The sequence below is a fragment of the Palaemon carinicauda genome, chromosome 42 (assembly GCF_036898095.1).
Source record: "Palaemon carinicauda isolate YSFRI2023 chromosome 42, ASM3689809v2, whole genome shotgun sequence".
Lineage (NCBI taxonomy): Eukaryota > Metazoa > Arthropoda > Malacostraca > Decapoda > Palaemonidae > Palaemon > Palaemon carinicauda.
In genome coordinates, this window is record NC_090766.1 from 25,024,284 (window position 1) to 25,044,631 (window position 20,348).

General features: G+C 44.0%; 1 protein-coding gene across 1 annotated transcript in view; it reads right to left on the minus strand.

Moving 5' to 3' along the window:
* LOC137633221 (centrosomal protein of 192 kDa-like) overlaps window positions 1–18,864 on the minus strand; it is an 88,988-nt gene extending 70,124 nt beyond the window's left edge. Inside the window, exons 1-5 of the mRNA XM_068365390.1 lie at window positions 18,743–18,864; window positions 14,653–14,836; window positions 4,012–4,126; window positions 2,458–2,566; window positions 1,951–2,085 (exon numbers count right to left, since the gene is read on the minus strand). Coding sequence (XP_068221491.1) covers window positions 1,951–2,085; window positions 2,458–2,566; window positions 4,012–4,126; window positions 14,653–14,804 — 511 coding nt within the window. The 5' untranslated portion in view covers window positions 14,805–14,836; window positions 18,743–18,864. The remainder of the gene's footprint in view (window positions 1–1,950; window positions 2,086–2,457; window positions 2,567–4,011; window positions 4,127–14,652; window positions 14,837–18,742) is intronic.
* Window positions 18,865–20,348: the final 1,484 nt, after the last annotated feature.

Here is a 20,348-nt window from a genome sequence, read left to right on the forward strand (position 1 = left end):
GGCAGGGTGGACTGCGCAGAGGTGGAGGAGCGCTCGCAGGAGGAGGTGTGCTAACCTTCTCTGCCTGAAACTCCTGCATCAAAACCGCAAGCTGAGACTGCATTGTCTGCAGCATAGACCACTAGGGTCTATGAAAGACAACAACAAACGGAGCTACTGTCCGTTGAGACTGAGGGTCTAAAACAGCTGTTGCGGTACCACCTTGCCTCTCTGGGAGGTGTGCAGTTGTCGTACTGCAGCAAGTCCGAACTGACCCAGTGCTAATGGCTCCACCTAGGAGTTGGACTTGAGCGGAAGGGACCGACTTGCACTTAAAAGCTGCAAGATTTGGTCCATGGTTTCTGCGAGAAACCTCTTCCGCAGACGAGGAATAAATGGGCTCTCTCGTCTTTGTGTGGGTGGGGTGATCACGTCGGCTACGTGAGTTGGTTACACCCGAAACCACGGAGGGAAAAGTCTGTTCGTCGATCAAGGCCTGTGGAACCCATAAGTCCTTCGACGTTACTTCTCCCCTGGGCTTGGGAGCTTGTAAGAGGTCCCAGACTAGGCGAACAACTGGCACGAACAGACGAACCCTCGAACGCAACACTGTAACACTTTGCGCTTATCACTTTATCACTTTTGATTTTCTGTTTGCACTTATTTCACTGAACTCGAAACTTTAAGTGGTTTGTACCTGAAACACGCAATTCTATCCTTCATTAAAAGTTAGTAATTGCGAAAACAGTATTACAATGTAACAGAAAAACATAATGAAAGATAAATAATTCAGTGGCTGGAAAAGAGACTAAACACTAGATCAAATAAACTACGTTTAAAATCTCTCACCGCATAAAGCCTGGGAACAAGAATAAAACTCTAGAAACGTTACCTTCTTCCCCTAAAGAGACTAGGGAGAAGAGCAAAAACGATAACAACGTTACCCGCTTGAACGAAACGTTTATCCTCCTCTCTCTCCCTCCGTCTCTATCTCTCTCTCTCTCTCTCTTGACTTAGAACCTGAGAGATGAGCCCAATTATATATATCGTTAAAACATATTATTGTTAAAGGAAAAAAACTGAAAGATTTCCCAAATAAAAAGTTCCTTTATTAGAATTAAAACCATTTAAGCTAAGAAAGAATGAACAAAACGCTAGAATCGGTTTACTCTACTGCAACGTGAAACCGTGAATATTCTCTCTCTATCGTAACGATAGAGCGCAAGTTGAACGTTCTGAACGTCAACAACTGCAGAGACAAAACAAAACGTTAGTTCAACTTTGAAAACAGTACGAGACTATCAAAGAAATTCTTTCAAAAACATTAAAATAGCATATGTTAACAGGTAAAAACGAAATGACGGGCTCAATGTTAATTAACTTCGGTTCCAAGAAAAGACCGCCTACTATTAGGAAAGGTCGAATATAAACAAACATAAAAATTAATTTTAATAAGTTTATAATAAAAGGAAGTTAATCGAAGAGGCCTATAAAAGGCGGAGAGATATAAAATAAATCTATAACTTTTGTTAAGCAAAATTAAGAAAGAGAGTCTATACTCTCTTCGACACCAACACTTCCGTCTAAGGGAAGGGTCGGCCATTTAAAAGTGAAAGAGAGTTCATACTCTCTTCGTCACCAAAATTAAATCATATTAATTCCAAAAACTTGCTAAGCTAATGATAAAGCTTCCTGAATAGCGAAGGCTAAACTCTAGAGCAAATACATCACCAAATCGTGAGCAATAACTCCAGAATCAACAGCGTATCCATGTAGGTCTAGCCGGAGGCACGACAGAGGAAAAATTGAGGTGGTGTTGACAAGAAGTACTGGAGTACCTGACCACAGATGGCGCTGTTGTGTTCACCCCCCCCTGTATAGCGATCGCTGGCGTATCCCGACCGTAGATTTCTGTCGGCAACAGAGTTGACAGCTACATGATTATCGGGTAAGATTAATATTGAAAAATACCTGATAATGCATCATTTGATGGGCCACCACCATTTCTTTCTGATACAACACTAGGAGGCGGAACATGATTTACTTCTTCGCAATGATATTGAGAAAGCCGCGTGTGGTCAACCAGAAACTTGCTGGCAGAAAGTCCTGCAAATGCATTTTGTTTATGAACCAAGATTAGAGTAGTAACCTACAGGACATTCTTTAAATATATAAGTATATGAAACAAATACAAGTATTAGCAAAAAATTAACTATTTTCTCATGAAAAATAAGACTACTGTACAGCATACAAGCTTTTGTACTTAAGTGCAAAAGAGCTTTATTTTTTAAACCTATTATGGCAAAACTTGAAAACAATGAAAAAGAAATGTTCTAATAGTCAGGCAACTAAATGACAGCAACGAAAAACTAAATTTAGTTCTTAAAAGAAAATTAAAATGACATAAATCTTTCTTTCAAAGGGACATTTCTATACTTTACAAAAACAATCAAAGTAAAGAAAACTTCAACAACTCACCACTCATTCCAGCAACATTAATTAATGACCCGGATGTAGTACATCCTCTACTGCCTAAATCAGATGGTCCAGAGATTTCCTTCATTGAAGACAACTGGGAATGAAGTGTCTGACAAATAGAGAGAGTATTGTACTTGTGAAACAAGGTCCTGCAGTGAAAATTAATATAGCAAATTTATTTACAAAAAATCCAAGTAAGATGGCTCATTTACCACATGACTTCCAAACCTAAACCACAACTTGTTATACTATCAATTTTTTTAAAGGTAATGTTTCATACAAATGCATATTGCTAAAACAATTACTGTATATTCATTTAGAATGTAACTGTAAAATAAAACCCTTAAACAAATGCTCAGTTTTCTTCAGTCTATCTTTCCTAAACCTTAAAAACACCTTTGCAAGACCCCACTACATATAAAAACATATCTGCTACCTAAGTTACCTACAGTGCCATCTCTTGTCAGTAATGTCAAAATAGTTTCCACGCAAATTATATTTTTCTTAAGACCAGTTCTAGGTATTTTTTTCAACGAGGTAAGCCTTTCATGAATTTCTGCTACATACAATGGCTGATAACTCCAAACTGGAGAAGTTTTAGTATAAATGACGTGACGTAGCATAATACGCCGGTGTAGGAGTGTGATGTGCAAGTCTTACGATGCAGCAAAACTAAAATTCAGGACAGAGTTGGAGTCTTTACATTCCTTGACTCTGTCACTTCATTGGAGGCAAAGGTACTGATGTCATGCCATGTTTTGTAAAAGAGCAGACTTTTTATTTAAAAAGGAAATGTCAAGAGCAGACTTTTTATTTAAAAAGGAAATGTCAATCACTACATTAGTACATACAGGTAATTATACCATAAATAAAATGTAAAATCAAGCAAGGAATAAGCTTGAAGGCTCACAAGAAGCAAACATGGAAACTGCCTGTAAAGTAGCACTTATAAAGGGCTCAAATGGAGAAATAAAAGTCAAGTCAGCTTAACCCTTTTACCCCCAAAGGACGTACTGGTACGTTTCACAAAAGCCATCCGTTTACCCCCATGGACGTACCGGTACATCCTTGCAAAAAAATGCTATAAAAATTTATTTTTTCATATTTTTGATAATTTTTTGAGAAAATTCAGGCATTTTCCAAGAGAATGAGACCAACCTGACCTCTCTATGACAAAAATTAAGGCTGTTAGAGCAATTCAAAAAAAATATACTGCAAAATGTGCTGGGAAAAAAATAACCCTTTGGGGGTTAAGGGTTGGAAATTTCCAAATAGCCTGGGGGTAAAAGGGTTAAGATACAAAGCTTAAAAAACAAGAATGAAATTAATATGAAATGGAAATGCAAGCAAACTAACAACTACAACCCCAGCTAAGGGACGACTCTTGCTGATATGCAAAGCAATGAGATGGTTCATACTTCAACCACCACAGCAGTGGTTTGACATTAGAATTGCCCTGTCTAGGGACCTGCTACTGCAATCTAGCCAATTCAAAATAGATGGGTTTACTAGCTATAAAAGAAGTTAAGATTAAAAAATAAAAGAATTACTTACATGTTGAGACATATCAATAAGACATGGCACCTGTGTGAGGGAGCAAGGTTCATTCTCCAAAGTAACCATCTTGTCTTCATCTAAGCAACCTACGTAATCCTGGAGAACATCGTGTCTGTGGAAAGACGTTGTGTAAAAAGAGTTTACATATATCAAACACAGTCACAATAAATGATACTAAAGAATCTTTTCAGCAGTTAATAACTTTATAACTATGAAGTTATAAATATTTTGACTCTACCCAAGAGAAAACTGTGTGAAGAACTGTAAGAAAATATGAACTATATTTTACCAAATTTGTTTAATCAAAATATATTACTTTCTTCACAACTGAATTTATTTTATTATTCTAAGTAAAATGGCCACAAACCAATTCTATGGAGACAATCCAAATCATAATATCAGATCTTAATTTTCACAGTGATCTATCTATTAATAATGACCAAGTTGTGTTAGGTCATATCTGGTCATCTCTTCTGCAGTTGCATGTAGAAACTACAAATTTTTAAGATAATTTGTATTTTTCCAAGCAATACAAACCTGAGTTATTTATACGAGTTTACTCCTAAGTCATTTAGTTATGACCAGATTTAACAAAGTTGTGGGATTCTGATGAGCAGCAATGGAGAGAAGCGGCTGAGTTAGCAATACAGCTCCACTTACCTCATGGTCAAGACTAGCCAGGTAGATGAGGCAGGGCATTAAAATAAATGGCTTCAATTTGTATAGCTGGGAAAAATACAAATTCATCATCATCTCCTCCTACACCTATTGACGCAAAGGGTCTCGGTTACATTTCGCCAGTCGTCTCTATCTTGAACTTTTTAATTCAATACTTCTCCACTCATCATCTCCTACTTCCAATTCATAGTCCTCAGCCATGTATGCCTAGGTCTTCCAACTCTTCTAGTGCCTTGTAGAGTCCAGCTGAACAATTGGTGAAATAATCTCTCTTGGGGAGTCCAAAATACAAATTATCTTTAAAATTTTTAGTTTGTTCCTACACAAATATAGACCCTTATTATTTATATGGGGAGTCTTCCTTAAGTGGGAGAAAGTCCCCTGTGGCAGGCAGGTGTCTGTCTAACCCCTATTCCAGATAAAAAGACGACATTCTGAGACCGACTCGTAAGAGAGGTGAGGTCTAGAAGTCAGTCTTCAGTAAGTGACAGTCCAACCTCCACAAGGATTACACAACCAGAGCAAAATTACAATTTAGTTTTAATGTTTCAAAATTATTTCCAAGAATTAAACATCACAAAAGGTCTCTTACTTCCTTAAGTGTTTCTTCAATGCGGATATTTCCAGATGAGATATGTGCATAAGGATAGGACGAGCAAAAATTTTTTAAAGATTTGTTTGGCAGTAACTATAGGACCCAGAGAGAAAGTGTCAAGTGATCTGTGGGCAGTCTTGAGAAAATGTGCAGTACTGTAATCTGTCTCTTCCAGACTCCAGCACTAAGGACTTGCACAACTGGTGGATTTTGCGAAGAGCCTGGCGATGCTTCTCCCGAGGACTTATAGGCTTTAAGAATCACTTTTAATAACCAAAAAGAGATAGTATTCTTTATCTCTCTTTCTGTACTCAAAAATAGGTTAGGAACATCAGGACAAAAAGGAGCAGTTCTTTTAACCCTTTTACCCCCAAAAGGACGTACTGGTACGTTTCACAAAACTCATCCCTTTACCCCCATGGACATACTGGTACGTCCTTGCAAAAAACTGCTTTTTACATTTTTTTTTTGCATATTTTTGATAACTTTTTGTGAAACTTTAGGCATTTTCCAAAAGAATGAGACCAACCTGACCTCTCTATGACAAAAATTAAGGCTGTTAGGGCAATTTTAAAAATATATATAGCAAAATGTGCTTGAAAAAAAAAAAAAAAAAAAACCCTGGGGGTTAAGGGTTGGAAAGTTCCAAATAGTTTGGGGGTAAAAGGGTTAAGGTAACATCAGACAGACCTCACAAAACAAAGTAATAGACTGTCCAAATCACCAGTTATTTCTCTGATAGCCGAGATAAAGAATGAATCAAATCTGTTGTCAACAATGGATGGATTACTGTATAGGTTTTTGCCACTCTTCTGGAACTTCAGAAAAAGACAGATCTTTCCACCCCTTAGAGTGTGAAACAAGATAAGCCGTGCAACTCACTCACTCTTAGATGAGGCCAGGGCCAGAAGGAAGGCCATTTTTAAAATGTCTCAATCGGAGGCTTTAGGAAGAGGTTCGTAAGGTGCCATCTTTAGTGATCTTAGAACCTTAATCACACTCCAAAATGGTTGTTTTAGTTCTATGGGTAGGCAAGAATGCTCAAAGCTCTTGATCAGGGCTGAGAGTTCCCACAAGGAGAAGAGGTCTAGTTACTTCAGTTTAAAAATGACAAATTCGAAGATAATTTGTATTTTTCCTAACCATACAAACCTTTGCTATTTACATAGGGTTTACCTTTTAGCGCAGCTGAAATGACGAGCCAATAGTTTTAACGAGGGTTAATTACCCCCGCGCTAGTTAGCAGGGGGTGGGGAAGGGTAGCTTGCTACCCCTCTCCCCCTCCACACACCGGTGACTTGCTTCACTTCACTTAGAGGTAGGACTTGACTTGGGGGTCAGGGATGGCGGGCACATATGTGTAAATAGCTAAGGTTTGTATGGTTAGGAAAAATACAAATTATCTTCGAATTTGTCATTTGTTCCGTAACCGAAATACAAACCACGCTATTTACAGAGGGTGACTTACCCCTTAGGAAGGGTGGAAAGTCCCCAGCCTTACTGACTTCGGCTTGCCCGGGAGCTCGATCCCTCAGTGAGCAGCACTAGAGAGAGGGAGCCCCTGTACCTCACAAGTTCCTAGCATCGCTAGGAACGAGTGGCCTACATAAGCAGTGTGAGGAGGAGAGTGTGACTCGTCCTATGAAGTTGACCTTGAGACCTTCAGATAGGAATTCTAGGATAGGACGTTCCCCATACCACCTCGTCAGGGTATGGGAGACGCAACAGTATTAAGCTTAATACTAGGAGCACAAAGAAGCATGGGTTACCTGCAGAGGTCGAGGTCAGCTATGCGAGGACCAGGATGCTGCTTCCCCAAGAGAGGGGAGACTGAAGAAAGAAGTAAGGGTCAGACATACTCTTTCATTCACGCAGACTAAGACCGGGTAACAACGCCCTCAACCTACTGCTACTTGTCCATAAAGGAGCCTGAGGTTAGACCAGCTGTTGTGCAGCCACCACAGGGCCGATAGAAAACGTATCGAGGCTCCTGTGGGTCACGTCTTGCAGGTAGTGGGCTGTGAAGGTCGTTTGACGCTTCCAGACCCCAGCTTGAAGTACCTGCGTCACAGAGAAGTTTCTCTTGAAGGCCAGGGATGTAGAAATACCCCTGACATCGTGGGCCCGAGGGCGACGTGACGGAGGAGGGTCAGGATTCAGGGCATGGTGGATAACCCTTCGAATACAAGCTGAGATGGTGTTCCTGGTGACCCTCCTCTTTGTCCTGCCTGTGCTCACAAACAAAGCTCGCACATGAGGACGGACTGCAGCCGTTCTCTTCAAGTAGTGCCTCAGACACCTCACTGGACATAGTAGCAGCTGGTCTGGGTCGCTTGTTACAGAACGGAGACTCGCGATCCTGAAAAAGTCGAACCGAGGATCCAGCACTCCAGGATTCTGAGTCTTGGCCACAAACTCAGGGACGAACCTGAACGTCACCTCCCCCCATCCCCTTGAATGGGCGATGTCGTACGAGAGACCATGAAGTTCACTAACTCGCTTGGCCGAAGCCAAGGCGAGTAGGAAAGCCGTCTTCCAAGACAGGTGGCAATCGGAGGCCTGGCGTAATGGCTCGAAGGGAGGTCTCTGAAGAGACCTGAGGACTCGAACCACGTTCCAAGGAGGGGGTCTCACTTCCGACTGGGGGCAGGTAAGCTCATAGCTACGTATGAGTAAAGAGTTTTCTAACGATGAAGAAATATCCACGCCCTTCAATCTGAAGGCCAAGCTTAAGGCTGAGCGATAGCCTTTCACTGCCGAGACAGAAAGGCGCATTTCTTCTCGCAGATACACGAGGAAGTCCGCTATTGCTGGAATAGTGGCATCGAGTGGAGAGATACCCCTTCCACGACACCAACCACAAAAGACACTCCACTTTGCTTGGTAGACTCCCTCAGAGGACCTTCGCAGGTGCCGAGACATTCTCTCCGCAACCTGTTGCGAAAAGCCTCTCTCCGCGAGGAGATGCTGGATAGTCTCCAGGCGTGAAGCCAAAGCGAGGCTACAGCCCTGTGAGGGACGCCGGAGTGGGGTTGTCTGAGAAGCTCGTGTCGTGGAAGAAGCTCCCTTGGGAGTTCCGTCAGGAGTTGCAGAAGGTCCGGAAACCATTCCGCGTGATGCCATAGCGGAGCTACCAGAGTCATGGAACAGTTGACCGATAGTCTGGTCCTGTTGTGCCCCCTTCTCATCAGACAGAACGGTGGGAAGGCGTACACGTCGATGTTGTCCCACCGTTGGTAGAAAGCATCTTGACAGAGTGCCTTGGGGTCCGGGACTGGTGAGCAGTACAGGGGCAGCTTGAAGTTCAAGGCTGTCGCGAACAAGTCCACAGTCGGGGAACCCCACAAAGTCAGGACTTTGTTGGCTATCTGAGGATCCAAAGACCACTCGGTACTCACTATCTGCGAAGCCCTGCTCAGACTGTCGGCGAGCACATTCCTCTTGCCAGGAATGAAGCAAGCTGATAGTGTTATCGAGTGGGTTTCGGTCCACCTCAGAGTCTCTACTGCAAGATGGGATAGCTGTTGCGAAAAAGTGCCTCCCTGCTTGTTGATATAAGCCACTACCGTGGTGTTGTCGCTCATCACCACCACGGAGTGATCCGCCAGGGACCGTTGGAACTGCTGAAGAGCCAGAAAGACGGCGTTCAATTCTAGCAGGTTGATGTGTAGGCACTTTTCTGATTCTGACCAAAGGCCTGAGGGCCTCTGGTTCAGAACGTGCACCCCCCACCCAGACGGGCCAGGGAGGATAGGTGGCCTAAGAGACGCAACCACGATTGGGCGGGGAGTTCTTTTCGCCTGAGGAAGGGTTCCGCCACCCTCCTCAGCCTTGCTATCCGGTCGTCTGATGGAAAGGCTTTGTGGAGATTGGTGTCTATTAGCATGCCTAGATAAACCAGTAGTTGGGACGGCTGCAGAGAGGACTTCTCGAGGTTTACCACGATCCCCAGATCCTGGCAAAGATCCAGAAGCCTGTCTCGGTGCCGAAAGAAGGGTCGACTCCGAGTTTGCTAGGATCAGCCAATCGTCCAGGTAACGAAGGAGACAAATGCCGTTCCTGTACGCCCAAGATGAAATCAGGGTGAACACTCTGGTGAACACCTGAGGAGCTGTGGAGAGACCGAAACACAGCACCTTGAACTGGTAGATCTTGTTGTCTAGGCAAAATCTCAGGTACTTCCTGGAAGACGGATGGATTGGGATCTGGAAGTACGCGTCCTTTAGATCCAGTGTACACATGAAGTCTTGTGGTCTCACCGCGTCTGATCGTGTCCGCTGTCTCCATGCTGAACTGGGTTTGTTTGACAAACCTGTTCAGAGCTGAGAGATCGATGACGGGTCTCCAGCCTCCAGTAGCCTTCTCTACAAGAAAGAGTCGACTGAAGAAGCCTGGGGAGCCGTCCACGACCTCCTGGAGAGCACCCTTCTCGAGCATGGTCTCGACTTCGGCCTGAAGGGCCAGCCCCTTTGCCGATCCCATGGCATAGGAGCTCAACGACACTGGATTCGCTGTCAGGGGAGGTTGAGATGTTGTGAACGGGACGCGATAACCTTGGCCAATCACAGAGACCGTCCAAGCATCGGCCCCGTGTTGCTGCCACCTGCGGACGCAACGCTGAAGGCATCCCCCCACAGGTGGACATGCAGGGGGACTGCCACCCCTAAGGCTTGCGGCCGCGGCCGCCACCCCTAAGAGTCTTGCCTCCCCTGGAGGACTTACCGCCCCTCTTGACCTTGGCTGGAAAGGGCTGGGGCTTAGACACCACCTTCTTAGCTGCCGGTGCCTGTTTGGGAGCCTTACGAGGCTGTTGCTGTTGTTGTGGCGGGGCTGGAGGCTTATAGGGCCGAGTTGTAAGGGCCCTGTGGAGGAGGGAGTCCGTGCTGGATATCCTCCACCTCTCAGCCGTTCGCTCCATGTCTTGAGGCTCAAAACAGGCTCTCCCCTAGAAGGGAAGCATGTCGGAGCCTACACACATCTATGGCGGGGACCTTCGGATGGAATCTCTCGGACACAGCATCGCAACGCTTCAACACCGAGTTGGCCCACAGGGTGGTAACCTGGTGCGCCAAAAACTCGATGGAGCGGGTGCCCGAGAGCAAGAAGGTCTCTAGGGCCTTCCTATTGGTCTCCTTGGACAAGTCCTCCGATCGCAATGGGATGCCCAGAGATCCTAGCCAGAAGTCCAGCCACGAAGTGGCCTGCATGGCACACTTAGCGACCTTCTCGTGGTTAAGGATCTCTGCCGCCGAGAACGACACCTGCCGGGCAGAGTGTTTCTCAAGGGGAACTCCCTTCGCCAGCTCCTCCACAGAGTGATGGAGAGGAAGAGCGAGGTTGTGCTCACCCAGGATCTCGAAATACCTCCTCTGCTGGAGGCGAGGAGGAGGGATGAGCTTGTTCCCGGCAGTGGAACGACTGGAGGAGGCAAGAAGTGCGAACTGAGCGTTGGCCCTAGCCCTGGCACTCTTCAGCCCCCGAGACCAGGGCAGAGCTGCACTGGTCTTAGGGGCCTTCCAAACGTCAAACACTTCATCCAGAATCGTGTCTTTGCCTTCACGGGGGGCGATGACTGGATCCGTAAGTCTGTTAAGTGTCCTTATCAGGCTTAGGACCTGCCAGAAGGCATGTTCGGACTCTTGCTGTTCTCCTCCCTGCGGGCTGGCAGCTAAGTCTCCTGCCCCAGGAATCTCTTCCTGGGGTGATACGTGGACATTCCCCTGGGTAGTCGTGGGTTCCTGACGAATCCTTGCAGAGGATTTAGGGACGGTCTTGGAATCCTTGGGTTCCCTCCTGGGAGGGATACAGGATCCCAACAACGAGGTTCGAGGGGCCCCTTCCTCACGAGACGATTCTCCTGCCTGAAGCGAAGTCTCCCCCCCTGGTGCCGAGGGGAAGACTACCGCCCCACTGGACTCACCTGAGGACGGAAAGGCCTCGTCCACGGGAGAAGGAGAGAGTACTCGTGCAGGAGAGGGGACCCTCGAGACCGACCTCTTGGGAACCAACTTCGCCCTGGGGGAAGTCACCACGAAGTCCACTCCTCTCTTTCTCTTCAGCGTAGGAGAGACAGCCGTTGGTTTGTTACCCTGGCCGGCGAGTGCTGGTTTCATAACACTCACTAACGCCCGTGCCAGCGGACCAAACCAAGTCTGCTGCTCCAAGGACACAGAGTCCGAAATCCTCGCTAAAGGGAAAAGGATCGGGCGATCCTTTGGAGTGGACACGACGGTACCTGCCTGAAAAGAAGGTGGGGAAGAATGATGTACTGACCTCTCCTCGTCCTGCACTACCAACCTGTGTTTGGATGGAGGTGATCCCGAGTGCCGTCTAGGAGCACGCGTTCCTGCTGCTACCATCGGCTGCGGAATTCGCCGCGAACGATGGTCGCGCGAGGGCGAATGGTCGCGCGAGGGCGAATGGTCCCGCGCGGGCGCGCAGGTGGATGATCGCGCAGGCGAGTGGGCGCGAGGGTGGGCAGGTAAATGAATGCGTGTCCGAGGCGACGAACGCAAGCGTTGGCGCGACGGCGAGGGAACGCGCTGCCGCGTAGGTGAGGAAGATCGCTGGCGATGTAGATCCACAGGCGATTGATGACGAGCTGGTGAGTGCAGTCGCTCAAGTTGGCAATGGCGCGATGTGGCATGTCGACGCATTGGCGTGCGATGGTGAGCAGCATGCGCAGGTGAATGACCGCGTAATGGTAAGCGATGGCGAGCAGCATGCGCAGGTGAATGATCGCGTAATGGGGTGCGATGGTGATCAGCATCCGCAGGAGGGCAATCGTGCAGTGGCGAGCGATGGCGAGCAGCATGAGCAGGAGGGCGATCGCGTGATGGCGAGCGATGGCGAGCAGCCTGCGCAGGTGGGCGATCGCGTGATGGGGTGCGATGGTGATCAGCATCCGAGCGATGGCGAGCAGCATGCGCAGGAGGGCGATCGTGCAATGGCGAGCGATGGCGAGCCGCATGCGCAGGAGGGCGATCGTGCAATGGCGAGCGATGGCGAGCAGCATGCGCAGGCGGGCGATCGCGCGATGGCGAGCTAGAAGCTGGCGAACCATGTTCCTTCAGGAGCGTTGGAGAACGTTGGCGCGCTAGCTGTCGCTGTTGAATAGGCGATACTAAGATCGCCTGTGCGCGCTGGCAAGCAGGTGAACGCTGGCGAGGAGGTAATCGCTGGCGCGTAGGTGATCGCTGGCGAGCAGAAGGTGGACGCGTGTCATGTGAAAGGACAGGTGGCGCGGCGTGTTCACGAGCAGGAACTGGGAGATCGCTGGCGCGTTGGCGAACATGTGTTTTTGACACACGCGCAGCACGATGTTGCGTAGCCACAGGACCAGGCAGATGGTGAGCAGGGAGCTCAGCAGGAACTAAAGGGTGGTCAGAGACCGCAGGGCGATGGTCCTCAAATGAGCGCTGACGCTCGGAAGAGAGCTGACGAGCAGGAGAGCGCTGGCGAGGGGGGCGAACATCAGGAGAGAGCCGACGAGCAGGTGAGCGTCGGCGAGCAGGAGAGTCTTGGCGAGCAGGAGAGCGCTGAAGATCAGGAGAGCGCTGGCGAGCAGGAGAGCGCTTGTGCGCTAGCACTGCTCGAGGAAGGGAAGGATCCCTAAGCCCCGAAGGGACCATTGCCCGTCGGGTGACGAGTTCTCCAGAAGGCGAAGATCTGGCAGGAGATGGTGAGCGGTCTGCAGAGAGGTTCAAGGAAGGCGGAGCTGTAGGTTGAGGCTGACGAGGAGAGTCCCCCCCGGAGGATGAAGACCCAAAAAGGCGCCTCTTAGTCCCCCTGTAAGGGGAAGGGAGGCCCTTGTGGCGTACCGGACGGTGAGCCTTATGGCGGAGGCGGCCTCAGGGAAGATCGTCGGGACCATCGGTCCTCCGAAGGGGAGTCTCCGTTAAAGCACTTCCCTCAGAAGGAAGCTGAGCAGCAGCAGAGACCGAAGGACTCACTTCCCCCTTCGAAGGATGTACGGAAGAAGGAGGAGAGCCTTTAGCACCATCACCCGCAACAGCACCTGCGGCGCATTGCCCAGCCACGTCGGAGGCCTCTGTCACCACGACGTCGACAATAGACAGAGGGTCTACCTCTGCTACCGCCAGCGACTGCTTAACAGCGGCCCCCAACGAGACAAAGTCAATAAGAGCGACCCTGGAGGGCAAGCCCTTAAGCCCCAGGGACGACCAAATCTGTAAAAGATCATCACTGGATAAGGCATTATCAATAACCTCCCCCGGAGGAGGAGGCGGAACCGCCTCGCTATGGGAGGCGGAACCGCCTCGCTATGGGAGGCGACGCCCTCTCCCCCCACCGAAGGTAGGGAAACAGAACAAGGGCCTGCGCTCCCACTCGGCCGACTCTCCTTAGGAGGCGGACGAGGGGGAGCTTCGGAGGAGGTTTGGGCGGCGGAAGAAGAGTCCCGAGAACCTTCCTCCTTCAAGGCTAACCCCGGAGGAGAACGGTCTCTCTTGGACTTCTTCTTACGCCGACGGCCAAACCTCTCCCACTGGGAGGCAGACCACTCCCTGCACTCACGGCACATGTTCTCCTGGTCACACCGTCAGCCCCGACATTGAGGGCAGAGGGTGTGCGGATCCGTATTTACGTCCGACATGAAAGTCCCATAAGGACGACCGGCAACTCCAGGGCATGTACGCATTGTAAAGAAATACAGTAACTGAAGGTCAACTTCCAACCAACATACACACTGAAAAGAAAAAGCAGAAAATTAAAGGCTGTCACGAGGGCGATGAGCAGACACGTCTGATCACCGCCGAGCCAAAACTGAAGTGAAGCAAGTAACCGGTGTGTGGAGGGGGGAGGGGTAGCAAGCTACCCTTCCCCACCCCCCGCTAACTCGTTAAAACTATTAGCTCGTCATTTCAGCTGCGCTAAAAGGTAAACCCTCTGTAAATAGCGTGGTTTGTATTTCGGTTACGGAACAAACCTGGCTTAAGGCTCAGCGATAATATTTTCCCGCTCTTACACCTTGAAATTGACGTATTTGATGGTACGTGTCATATATCTCATTCAACATACATAGTATAATGAATAGTTTGTGAAATAAAATCTGTTTGGCATTTTGTACACTTCCTATACTGTACTAAAGAAAGCAATGTCTGTAACTGAAGATATTATAATTTCTGAAACTATCAATGCTAATTATCTCTGGGAGACCCTGTATAAACATCTTCTAATAAGGATATTGCCAAATGATGAATGCCTGCAATTAAAAATTTCATACAGAAATATTTTTACTAGATACATAACACATTAAAAGAAGCTTGCTGAACAGGATTCTCTGGAAAAAAAAAAAAAAAAAAAAAAAAGAAAGAAAGAAAGAAAACAGAGCCAACATATCTTACCTCGATTTCTTTGTCCCAACTGTCGAAGTTGCCTGGGGACCATCCAATAGCAGCAGATCAACATCATCTTCTAAATCAGAGGGAAAGCGACCGAATCCAGTAATTATCGACTGATCCCTTTCCCCTAACTGATGAGGGTTATGAACAGCCATCTCCACACCAGTTCACCAGCTGCAGTTCAATACTGAAATAAGAAAAATCTCAAAAGAATTCTTTCACATTCAATAACTCTATTGTAACGTGCTCTTCCAGGTCTGACAACTGACATAGCATCTTGTGTATAAGAGGAACCTGTATGAAAAAAAATCTAAAGAAAGATATACAGAATTAAATGATAGAATCTTTTTTATTTCACCATGTTATTTAGCCTACAATAACAGCTATTTTGCCTCCAACTTGCATAGAAAAAAAATTGTCAAATTTCTGGAATACAATATGTTTTTGTTGTAACCTAGAGAAAAATTAATTACCTAATTTTCAATACCATACAAACAAAACAATGACGGTATAATTCTTGCTCATGGACTAATGCATAAGCATTACAGTAGTTTCTACATCACACATTTTTCCCTGGTGGAGAAGGGGCTTGGTTGCTGATCATGTGTATACAGTATATGGTCAGTCATTAGGGCATTGTCCTGCTAGATAGGGCAATGTCACTGTCCCTTGCCTTTAAAACTTCAATTGTTCTATTCCTATGTCTGTAAAGCTTTGACTTTTGGTAAGTAGACAAGTTGATTGCCAATCAGTTAACTAGATTCACTTCTTTACTAACACTTTAGCAAGCTTCATTCCAATGTGTATTTTAAACTTTCTCTCTTCATCTGCATAACTTCCTAACCATTTGAGAACTTGATTAATGAACCTGTTTCAACATGGTAGTTTATTATCATAAGTATTTTGTTATTAAAAATTTGCGATAGTGTATTGCATAATTGGTGCTAGTGTACTGAGAATTGTTTTTCTTTTTCATTTTACCCAGAGTAAGGTATTTCATCATTTTAATTGTGATATACTTCCTGATGTCAGTTTTATTCATTTTTCTCAATCTTCATTTTGCAGTATATATGCAAAATAGTGCTTTCTACTTGTAGGAAAATCTTGCAGAGTTACTTTTCTAGCACTGAAGCTACCACCATAAATGTGTAATACTTTTAGAGATTAGATTTATTCTTGCTTCTACCTACCATGTAAAGGGCTTATAAAAAAAAGGACAAAAGATTGTGGTATAAGCATCTCAATTGTAGTTGACAGATCTTTTGCTGCTAATAGCTAGGATCATTCTCAGAGGCATCAATAATGCTTCAAGCCCTGTAACCTCCAACATGGGCTACTCCTGTTACTGCTGTGCCCCTACATTTTTTTGGCTGCCATCTTGTCACATGCTCTAATTAGCCTGTAAATGAATTAGGATTCATTGCACTCGTCTCCATGAAATGAAAAGATTTGCACTGGTTAGACCAGGGAAGATTAGGGAAGGATTCATCCTAGTGACCATTCCAGTCGTCAATTAAATGACTTGCTTGTCTACATTAGATCCCTTGCAAGTCAGTAAAGCGAGAACAAGGTTGACAGAAATAAAGAAAGGTTAGATGACCATCAGGAACATCTATAGAACAGAATTATGATCTACCAAAGCTCGTCATAAGGAAACCTGTAGTGAGAACAAGGCTACCGACTATATAGCCTGTGAAATCGAAGAAGATTGGAAGTAATGTACCTTCTTTATCTCACTCTTTGAAAGTTACTTCAGTTTATAAACTTATGTATGATTTTTTTCTGCGTATCTATCAAATAATTTACATTGGTGTATACTGTATATTAAATAATACACTTGGCTCTTACCTGCCAGTTGACATTAATTTATGTATTTGATCCCACCCCTCTCTAAATGCTTTCAAGTTTTTGTAAGTTTGAAGTTTTCTTTAAGATGAATAAATGTGATTTAAAATGGAATTTCCTTTAACTGCAGGATGAAGGAAGATAACCTCTCTCTGTCAAAGGTGTTTTTTTTTTTTAATCAATTCTTCCCTAACAGTTGACCCTGAATAAATGACCGGCAAGATGGCAAACTCACAGATAAGAAAGACCAACTGCAACCACCAATTATAGTCAGCAGCCTCAAAGACAGTCGAGACAGAGCACTGAGCCGAGATGTCTTTCCGATGAAAACAGTTGAGGGAAAAGGACTGACGATATACAGTAGTCATTAAAGAATAAATTAAAGGTTTTTTCCGAGTGTCATGATCGTGTGGGTTTCACTACTGAAATGGGGTATGTTGTACGATTCTCTAGATACTTCAAGAATGTACATGACAAACAAAACTCTTTGCTTAAGCAGTGCATTGAAGCTTTTTCACGGGGAGAAGAACCAGATAAGTAGTTTATGTGGCAAGGAAGATCCCTCACTTGCCTTACAGCTGTTTGTCGTATTATCATCATCATCAATGCAGGTCAACAACCAGCTCTATTTGATAAAAGTCAAATACAAGACCAAATCACCCAAATACGGAAAAAATCTTCAATAAGCATTTTCACTTCCAATGGAACATGCTCAAATAAGACATAAGTCTTCATTTTAAAATGAACAAATTGTTTAATCAAGGGCTTTGGTAAATATTTACCTGTGTGATAGTTTACAAAAAGACACTAGCCATTTGAAAAAAGCTTAGGTTAGGTTTATTCCCTTTGCATATTAGTATTAGTCATGGTGCTCTAGGTAAGGTAAAACACAGAAACACTAAGGAGCTACGTTAAGTGATACTATATTCGTCCATTATGAACAAATTTTGATTTATTTTTTCATGAATAACAAATTTTTGGGGTAGTGGGTAGGTGGTTGGGTTGCTACTTTGGTAATATTTCAATATAGTCCCACCCAGGAATTACCACTTGCCAGTTCATAGGAGCTTGATGTTTTTCTCTTTTTGCAAACGAAGCTACTGCATGGCAGAGCAAAACCAGTAAAGACTCTATCGAAATATTACCAAAATCTAAAGGTTTTTGCTCCGCCTTGCACTCACTTCGCTTGCAAAGAAACATAACCATCAAGCTCCTATGTACTGCCAAGCAGTAATGGCTGGGTGGGATTCTATGGAAATGTTACTGCTAGTTTTTTGTCCACCAAAATACTCGCCCACTGAGCTAACACATGTAGCGCAACATATCCTGCGTATGAGAAAAGAGGAACAATAAAATTGTTTAATTGCGAGTATAGCAAGCCATTGTAGAGTGAAAACCAGTAAGTGAATAATTAGCATTAGTTTATTAACCAACACACTCAAAGATACAATAAAACATGGGTGACGACGAACACGGATAGGGAAGGAGTCTCGTTTTCTCGGCGACCACCATGGTGTCTAAACACGTACCAGTTTTGGCATTGACACTTTTACCTCAATTAAAAAATACAAAACACTCTGTACTGAACATTTCTTAGAGCTACGGTAATTAAATATTAATATGAATTCAACAAATGGTGTTTACTAAAATCAAAGGTTAAAGGTGTTGGGTTTCAGTTTGTGTCATCAGAATAGATGCTCATCGGAACATCAGCCGGGCAAGCTCAATCCCACACTGAGGTGCCCAACCACAGCAGTGGCCTTCCCAGTAAACAACTTAAACACACGGTCCCGGGTGGGGATCGATCTGCTGCCATGCGAATGCTAAGCAAACACGTTACCACTGTATTATGCCACTTTTCTCTATATATGGCAACAAAGCATTATATTATTGCAGTCTTCAGTATAACGACATTTTTCTAAATATCATTAAACAACACATTACTAAGACCCCATACTTGTCAAATTTTGACAAGTATAACATCCGTAGGCTAACCACAGCTAGGCTAGACAACCCATTAATGTGACATGTCTCAGACAAGCAGTAGATTAACCTAATGAAAGCCTGGATTAAACAGCTTAAAATTAAATAGCTTAATTTATTAAAACCCGAATTACAATTTAGTGACACATCTCAAGTCGAAAGTTACTTTGAACAAGGTCTGCCGTTACTCAGCTAAGCTAACCGTCTTTGCATTTATCCATTAATAATATCAATAGAAAAGGCTATATTAATAAGCAAAGCTTACCATCCACCCAATTCATTAGTTCCTTAGAAACAGCTTTAACAGCAATGCCACTTGTAATCACACAAACACATCAGAAATTACGAGATTCACAGCTGATTCGACAGTTAAAATCCGTACCAGTCCCTCCCTGGCCAAAACAATATAAAATAGACGTGAGAAATGCGCAATACAGGTTGCCAGATTGTTTCGACTGGATTATCGTACATGAGCCTTAAAATTGTCGGTTTTAAACCAAAATTATCGTATAGTTTCAATATAATTATTAAGGAGTTACATGATTGACTTATTTCAATATAATTTAGTATAATTTTTTAATTAAACACACACACACACATATATGTATGTACCTAAGGTATGTATCGTACATCATACTGGACCCAAAATAATCGTACATGTACGATAATTATCGTACGACTGGCACCCCTGGCGCAATATGAAGTGGTCGCTGAGCTTCATGTTAAAATTTGCTAATGATATCATATATATGCATATGTATATATTAAATAAATGCACAATATTAAAATTAATTATTAATTGTGATCATTTAAATAATAAATTGAATTATAGAGAGAAACTTATTGTCATCGTTATTATAGAGGTGTGCTACTTTACTTATATTTGTCTCTGCTAAAATTTTTATGGTCTGTTATTCTACTGTTATTATGATATGGCGGATTTGAAAATTAAAAAGAACTACGTCGTATGATTTTCCAGATACTTAAAAAATGTAATTAACAAAATATCGTTGGTCCTGCAGGTCTTTTAATAGGTCTACATGAAAAGCAGACTAAGTAAAGTGACTGTTTTTTTTTTTAAGATACCTGTTTATATTTTTATTTTTTACTCGAAACCTTCCTAAATGATAACAAATTTGGTTTTGGAGTAACTTCTTTTGGTCAAACATCAGCCTTCAGGAATTTTATTCACAATTCTTGTATAATATTCTATAACCATGGAGTTTCTAAAAATTAATTGTTATACCTAAAAGTTTTATACAGTAGGAGGCGACATGTAACGTCAATCACATTTCTTTTTAACTAAACTATCTTCTTATGTTACACTTCAGTTAGTTAATGGTCAACTTTACACAGTTTATTGAAAACAAAGATTGCAAGTGTTATAAAATAATTAAAAAAAAAAAAAAACTTGATACGCTATATAAGAAAATCAGAAATAATTGCCAGCAACAATCAAAGAAACCAAAAGGTTTTTTCATAAGGTATTTAAGTGGATATAGCAAATCTATAAAGAACAGTATTAGTTGTAAATAATGCGAGTATTTTATTGTAAAACTGTTCTAGACTTTAAAATAGGCCTAAATGTTTCAACTCGGTGGAAACGGGCACTTTTTAGACAGAAGTTCAAGAAAATTTGAAGAATGCACACGAAAAAAAATATTAATGCAGCTGCAAGTATATACTAACAACAAATAGGATCAACGTCATTATTTCATCAGATAACATGCCTGGTACTAAAAATAGAAGAGGTTGGAGAATATTTTTAAAGATTAATTAGTTGAGATAAGATTATTATTCTGTGCTGATAATGCTTTGGTAATAGTACAGACTATTGAGAATGCAAAACATAATATTCAGCTCTGGAAAAA